The 7,418-nt window shown below is 54.2% G+C and overlaps 1 protein-coding gene across 1 annotated transcript; it reads right to left on the minus strand.

Moving 5' to 3' along the window:
• Positions 1 to 2,897: 2,897 nt before the first annotated feature.
• Positions 2,898 to 7,073, minus strand: SMIM35 (small integral membrane protein 35). The gene is made up of 4 exons (XM_026505948.1): positions 7,022 to 7,073; positions 4,701 to 4,817; positions 3,656 to 3,689; positions 2,898 to 2,997 (listed from the first exon to the last, which is right to left on the minus strand). Exons 1-4 carry the CDS (start codon positions 7,071 to 7,073, stop codon positions 2,898 to 2,900), a joined length of 303 nt encoding a protein of 100 aa, XP_026361733.1.
• Between the last annotated feature and the right edge of the window lie 345 nt (positions 7,074 to 7,418).

The raw sequence follows: 7,418 nt of genomic DNA on the forward strand, positions 1-7,418 counted from the left end.
ATGGAAGGTGCTGGCATGGCCATGGGGCTGAATGCCCAACCCAACCAGACCCGCAGCCAGATTTCCAGGCACTGTTCCCCAATCATCTCTGAACAAGCTGGAAGCTACTTTAGGGCTCTCAACGAAAATATGTTGGGTGAGGCCTGGGGTGAAGGGTAACGCTGTGTTAGCCAGCAGGACCGAGTGCGGAAGTCAGGAAAACAAGAAGGAGGCACAGGGGACAGGGAACACGTCAGAGGACCCTAAAAGAGGAAGTAGCCCAGTCTCGGTTCCGCTCCCAAGGATGGGAAATACCCTCCATTCTCCCAGCCCTCAGCAGCTGTCCCTGTGTCCCTACCTGAAGTTATCAAATCCAGGGCGGGACCATCTGGGCCCTGGGCTCCATCCTTTCAAGTTTCCCCAAGGTCTCGGAGTCCTGAGCATATTTAGGGACCTAGGGCAGCCCGATATGGGCTGCAGCCCCAGGACCCATGCTGGACGGGGCATCGTTGAGAGTTTCACTGAGGCTGGACACCCCATGGGTTAAGGAATGGAGCCCTCAGCACTGAAATTCAAAGAAGGATGTCAAAGTCAGTCCATCCCCCCTCCTCACTGCTCTCCCAATAAAGCTTTCAAGAAAGGGAGGGATCCGAAGCCACCGGGGGGCTCTGCCCCACCCTCACCAACTCAGGGATAGAAACACTGGGGCCCAGATGAAGACCTCCAAATTTAGAGATTTGGTTTACTAAGTCAGAGCTTGGCTATGCTGGGAGAATGGCCCACCAGATCCTGGCAGGAAGTAAGGGGGTAGGGGCTGGTAAGGCCCCTTCTCTTTCTTTTTCTTTTTCTCTTTCTTTCTTTCTCTTTCTCTCTCTTTCCTTTTCTTTTCTTTTTCTTTCCTTTCTTTCTTTTCTTTCTTTCTTTTCTTTCTTTCCTTCTTCCTTTCTTTCTTCCTTCCTTTCTTTCTTCCTTTCCTTCCTTCCTTTCCTTCCTTCCTTTGCAATTGGCTAGAACCCAAAGCAAGAAAGAATCCAGCCCCTGGGGAAGCGAGTATAGGAAGACAAATAATATGACTTCTCGCCTATCACTGTCCCGGGCTCCTGCGTCTCATTGGCCTCGGTGCTGGGACATGGGCAGGTAGTTCTAATTGCAGGTTTCAGCAGTGGCTCGGCCCCTGTCAGGCCCTGTTCCATCCATAGCTGCCCCAGGAACGCAGTCTCTCTGGATGGAACGACTCTGCATTAAGGGCCTACTAAGACAACATCCGGTGTGGACGCCACCTCGGGTCCAGCAGGGCAGACCAGAGGAAAGAACGATGACTCACAAGGCAAATAGTGCTGCTGTCCACCAACCTACATTTGGTTCGTGATTTCCCTTGTGCATTAGCTAGCTGTTGGGTTTTTTTTAGCCTGGCCTGGGCCCCTCCCCGACTCCCACCATTTCTGGTCTGCCCTCCCCATCACAGGGCAAGCCTGGCACGGGAAATGCAGAACACAGGGAGACTGAGCTCTCTGTCCCCAACCCATGCCCACCCATCGCGGGAGCCTAGAAAATAAGACCATGTTTCTAGACTGTTTTAAGCATTGACCTCCAAATGGTTTGGGAGGCGCTGAGGCTGGTCAGCGGCAGGGAAAACAGAGCCAGGTGGTATAGACAGGGGTATGGGGAGGTTGAAAGTACGTAAGAACAAAGCAACAAGTGGGGTGGGGCAGAGCAAAGGCCAAGCTCAGTCTTCAGCTCTTAGGGGAAGTTGGCTTCTGGTAGGAAGGTTAAAAACAGCATCTGGAATCACCTCCACTCCCACATGACTTTGCCTATTGAAGATATGACTGGTTTTCCGGCCTCTGGAGTCCGCCCTTCGAGGGGAAGTGTCTGGGGACGCCCCGTGGAGAGCTCCCCGGTGGGCTGCAGGTCTTGCCCACACTGGGTTGAGCTGGGAGGCCTTTGCTCTCCAGGACACCTGGAACCTCTCCACAGGCTCAGGGGTCCCCTGAGAGCCAGTCTCTACCCCCACCCCCCCACCCCCGGTAATGCCTGCCTTTCTGTATGTAGGAGAAAGCCACTGCCACTCTACCAGACTCTGTCCAGAGCCCAAACTCCTCCTGGGGGTTCTCCCACTGCAGGCCCGTGGTGAAGCCAAAGTGACTCCTCATCATCCACAACGAGGGACCAGGCCAGGCCTTGAAGACCCCGGAGGGTGAAGGCAGCCCGGGGGGATGAGCGGCAGGCGCCACAGCAGGAGCCTCCCCCTGCAGGCAAAGCAAAGGAAGGACAACTAAGAGAGGAGGGTTCCCCTAAACCACCGCACCCGGCCAGGCTGCTCCCAGGCCAGAGGAGAAGCTCGGAGAGAAACAGGGCATCCCTGAGGGATTGCTGGAGGGAGAAAGTAGATGGGAAAAAGCGACAGCCATGTGGAGGGGGGATGGGCTAGAAGGCAGGGGAAAGGCAAGTGTGACCCAAGGGTCAGCAGGCCACGAAGCAGGGATGGCTCCTGGGCCTTCAGTTCAAAAATGACACTCTGGAGTGTTGCTTCTTGGAGAGAGTGGCCATCTAGAACCTTCAAGTCAGAGCAAAGGGTTGAGACAGAAGCTGCCATCTGATTAGAAATTGAATACGCGCAGGAAAGAAAGGCAGGACGTGGACTGGGTGCACGGGTGGAAAGGAGCAGTCCGCTGCCAGCCGGTGGTGAGGACAGCATGACCCTGGGCCTTGGTGCCTGAGATCATCTCCCACAGACCCAACCCCCCCAGAAGTGGGAGGGGGGATGAACCGAATCATCTCTTGGGTTCCGAACAGTCCTTGGTGCTGGGCTTGGATGCGTGCGCCATCCGAGGACCTTACTAGGACATCAGATTTACTCAGGAGCTCACCAACCTTCCACTCATCTCTCTGGGACTCCAGAGGCTGACGCTCCTCCATCAGACTAGCCTGTTGGAGAACTTCATGTAGCCGCCGTCCGAACTGCTGACATGGCCACTGATGGTGAAGGGTGGACCCACCTCCAGCTCCTTCAGGTTCCTGAGAAAGATGATCCAATCAAGTCTTGGGAGCTGAGAACCTGGCCTCTCCTTGGGAGCCCGACTCCCTAGACCAGAGCATGGGAAGGACTTCCTGGCCAGGACTCCCCGACTGACCCATCTTCCAGAACAGGAGTTGGCCCATGTCTCAGGGCCAGAGGAAGAGCAGGCCTGCCCTGGGGCAGCGAGTGGATAAGATGGCTTACCGCAGCAGCCCTTCCTGACCCGCACTCCCTAAATCCCTGGTGGTCTCCATTTGCTCTTTTTTGACACCACACTGTGCCCGAGATTATATTATTTGTAGTCGGGCCTGTGTCCACCACAGACAGTGAAATGCTTAAAGGCAGAGACTATGCTCATCGTACCCCCTAGAAACTAATACCACAACACCTGCAACGATAGATCCTTCCTGAATAAATGAGTAGATGATGAATGAATGCTTGGTCCCTGCCTGGGAGCAAATGTTAAGAGGATCACCATCAGCAGGGTCTTACATAATCCTGTCCATGTTCAAGTTTTTATTCATGGTACTTTCTAAACAGACCCCAGCTCCTTCCTTTGCTCTTGTTTGCCTGGAGCACGGGGAGGAGACAAGGAAGAGAAACAGTGTGTTTGGTTCCTTACCTAACCCCACCCAGATCTGCTCTGAATCTACTCACCGGATCTGGTACAAGTTGAAGACAAAATTAGGCCCTAGAAAGACAATCAGAAAAGAGAGGGTTAGTACCCCCAGGGAGACCTGTCCATCACGCTACTGGGAACAATGGGGCTCCCTCACCCCATCTGGGAGGAGCAGGGTGGCTGGGCTGGACCTCAGGATGCTGTGGGAGGGCCCGGAGCTCCTTCACTGTCTGCTGCCTGCCCCACGCCCATGGGCGTACCCCATCTTCCCAGACAGAACCACCAGCTTTCGGGGGGGGGGGGCAGATCCTGTGGCTAGGCATCCCCCCCTTTAAGGGCACTGATTACCCTGGGAAAGAGGCAGTCCTAGTGTAGAGCCCAAAAGAAGCTGACCTGGGCTTGAATCCAGACTATACCACTCTCTAACCCTGAGACTACAGCCTGCCGGCTTCATCTATAAAAAACAGAAACTAAGAGTTCCAACCTTACGTGGAATTTTAAAGAAAATCCTATTAGGCAAAAGTACATTGGCACATAGTAGGTGCTCAGCAAACATTCGTGGCAGCTGTGGACGTCAACTGCAGGTCTGAGAAATGCTCCCACATGCCCTGCCAGCTCTCCTGGGTCCCGTGGGAAGCGCAGATGTGACTCGACGCTGGGGGTGCTGCAGCAAATTCTGGGAGACTCTAAGGGAAGCGGAAGCTGAAGCAAGTTTGGGAGAGGGCCACAGGCAGGGGAAGAGATGCATAGGGAGCAACTTGTGGGGGACGCTGTCTAGCCCACTGCCCCTGGCCTCAAGGCCCACACAGGCCTTGGGGATGGACTCCTGTGGGCTCTGAGGGAAAAGAGAGACAGCCTGCGGCTGGGTAGGAGGAGCCCTCAGTGCCTCCGTGAAGGCCCAGTACCCCACCCCCTCCTATTCGAGTGCTCTGCCACTCAGGTCTTCAACCACTACAGCCGCCACAGGAAATATTTTTGCATGATGCCATGCTGAAGACTTCACAGCCCCACCCGGCCTTGGTGACTGCTGCAAGAGAGGAGGGGTGGGCGAGAGCTGGGCTGGTGGGTCTGGTGCTCACTCACCCTCCCAGCAGTACCCTCGCTGGTACCACTTTGCCAGGCTGTAGCCCAGGATGGACACGAGCAGCAGCGAGAGCCCCACGCCAAGGATCAGGCCCAGGGTGCTGATGGAGTCCTCACCTGCAGAGACACACAGCCCCCTCTGTCAGCTGCCCAGGGCCCTCTCAGAGCCCTCCACCTTTTCCCGAGTCTCCTCCCCTCCCTCCCCACTGCCATCAACATGAGGGCTCCCCTGGGAATCGTTATCTGAGCCAGCCAGTGGAGCTAAGTCACGCTAAGACAGCAGGGTCTGATACCTGAGTTTTCAGAGCTAACTTGTTTATCCAAAGGAACAGTACTTGACCACAGAGAGAGTATGGAGCTGGGAGGGCCTCCTGAAGCCACAGGCCTTCTGCTTATTGGAAAAGTCATGCAGTTTGGGGGAAGAGTACAGGTCTCTCCTCAGCCTTACTCGGTGGTCAAGAAGGGCAGCCTGGAGGCCCCAAGAGCAGAGATGAGATGGCAGGGTGTTTACTTTTAAACTCTGTTTGCTGCTTATACTTATCGCTTCTTCCCTTTTTGTGGTATGAGCTCTTAGCTAAATTTATATTTTATCTGTAAAGCCAAACCAAGGGAGAAAGGGAAGAAGGAGGGAAGGTGGGAGGGGGGGAAAGGGAGGAGGAGGAAGGACAGGAGGGAGGAGGGAGGGAGGGGAAACGGAAGAGGGAGGGAGGGGAAAGGAAAGAGGGAAGGAGGAGGAGTGGGGGGAGGAAAGAGGAGGGGAGGGAGCTTGGACTCCTCCAAGGAGATGAGATGGGCCTGAAGCAGAAGCAGAGAGGGAAGCCAGCTTTGCAGAAAGAGGCTGACAATGGGGGCACCATGGAGAGACCCACCTGGCCAGCCAGGGAAGGAAGAGGAAGGCCAGTGCCACTCCTGCTGGATGAGCACCAGGAATGTGGGAGACTCAACTGATCCCCATCTCCGTGGCCCAGGGTCCTGAGGCTCTGGGGGTGTGGCCAGGGGGCCAGGAGGTATAGTGGTTAAGCACAGCCTTCAACACAGCAGACTTGCTTCCAAAGCCCAGGCCCGTCATTTGCAAAATGTGGGACCTGAGCAACTCCCTTTCCCTCACTATTCTTCAATTTGCTTTTATGGAAAATAAGCACGATAATAAATACAGGTAGAGGTGCTGCGCTGATTACTGGAGGTGCGTTGCCGAGAGCAGCTAGGAGAACTGGCGTACACTAAGTGCACAAACGATGTGAACTACAACACTGTTGTTTTGTCATTATCAGCATCACACGGTGTGATTGTCTTTTAAAAATATTTCACAATCTGCCCTGCCCAAGGCTTTCCCTCCCCCATGTCCCCTGGCCCTTCTTCCCATGAAAGCATCCCAGCAAAGAGAAGGTGAGGGCGAAATGCAGAAAGAAAGGGTCTGTCCTAGTTTTCGATTTCAAAAGCCCAGGCCCTTAGCAAAATGGAAAGGATTCACAGCTTAGACGAGAGATGAGCCAAAGCAAGACGGCCATCCTTGTCATACTAGCAAAAGATCTCCAGCCTGGGGGAGGAAAGGGGAAAAGCAAGATTAAGAGAAGTGGGGGGAAAAGCACTGGAAAACACTAGAAAGATGTCAGTGGGTCCCACAGAGAAAGTCCTCGTTCCCTGATCCGAAGCTGAGCCCTGGGGAGGCAACGGAACTTCCAGACAGAGCTGTGGGATCTGAGAGCTGGACTGGCCCCAGAAAGACCAGGGAGGAGTGCTGCATGGAGCACCTTGGTGGATGGAGCCTCAGACAGCCTTGGAGAGTAGCTGTGCTCTCTCATGACATGGGAGCAACCAAATGATTTCTATCCCCAGGAGAAGCAGGGAAGTCACAGAGACCCTCTAGAGCAGAGTCACACAGCTGGGATCTCAGGACACCTCTATGGCCCCCTTCCTGGCTGAGGCTCAAAGCCCAGTCCAGATGATGGCCATTGCCCTGGGTGCCCATGTGAGCACATGGCATCAGGGACTAGGCACCCTTCCCCTGCTCCTTACATCCCCAAGAAATGGGGGGGGGGGACAGGAACCCCCAAAGCTACTAATGGCATCTTCTCTGTGCCAGGCACTTATACTGGACACTTGCCTTATAGCACGAAATAAAATGTAAAAAAATCCCTGTTCTCATGGAAATTATATTCCAGTGGAGGGAGACAGACAATAAACAAAGTAAAGAAATAAATTATATAGTATCCTGGAAGGTGACACATGGAAGGGAGAAAGAAAGAAAGCAGAGGAAGAGATGAAAAGCTCCGTGGTGACGAGAGTACAGTTGCAAATAAAGCAGTCAGGGACGGGCTCACAAAGAAGGTGACAGGTGAGGAGAAGGGCCCGCAGGAACTGAGGACACGCCATGCACGCAGCTACAGTAGAAACGTGCTGGGCAGAGGGGGCGGCCGGTACATCAGAGGCAGGAGCACCCACAGAAGATTCCAGGATGCCACGGCACCGCCTGCAGCACCGCAGCTGCAGCACCGTTGATTCGGGAGAAGGACGAGGCACAAACAGGTTAGCTTGCAAAAGAGAGTGTGAGTGCAGGGGACGACGGCCACAAGTGATTGCCCCGAACAGCTGCAACCTCGTGTATTTATTGGCAATAATCAAAAATAATCACAATCCCAATCAAGGGAGTAATCCTATTATCAATCAAGGGAGTAATCCTATTACATTCTAGTGAATAGCAGTGCATCACAGGGAAGG

This window comes from Ursus arctos, unplaced genomic scaffold, assembly GCF_023065955.2.
Source record: "Ursus arctos isolate Adak ecotype North America unplaced genomic scaffold, UrsArc2.0 scaffold_22, whole genome shotgun sequence".
Taxonomy (NCBI): Eukaryota; Metazoa; Chordata; class Mammalia; order Carnivora; family Ursidae; genus Ursus; species Ursus arctos.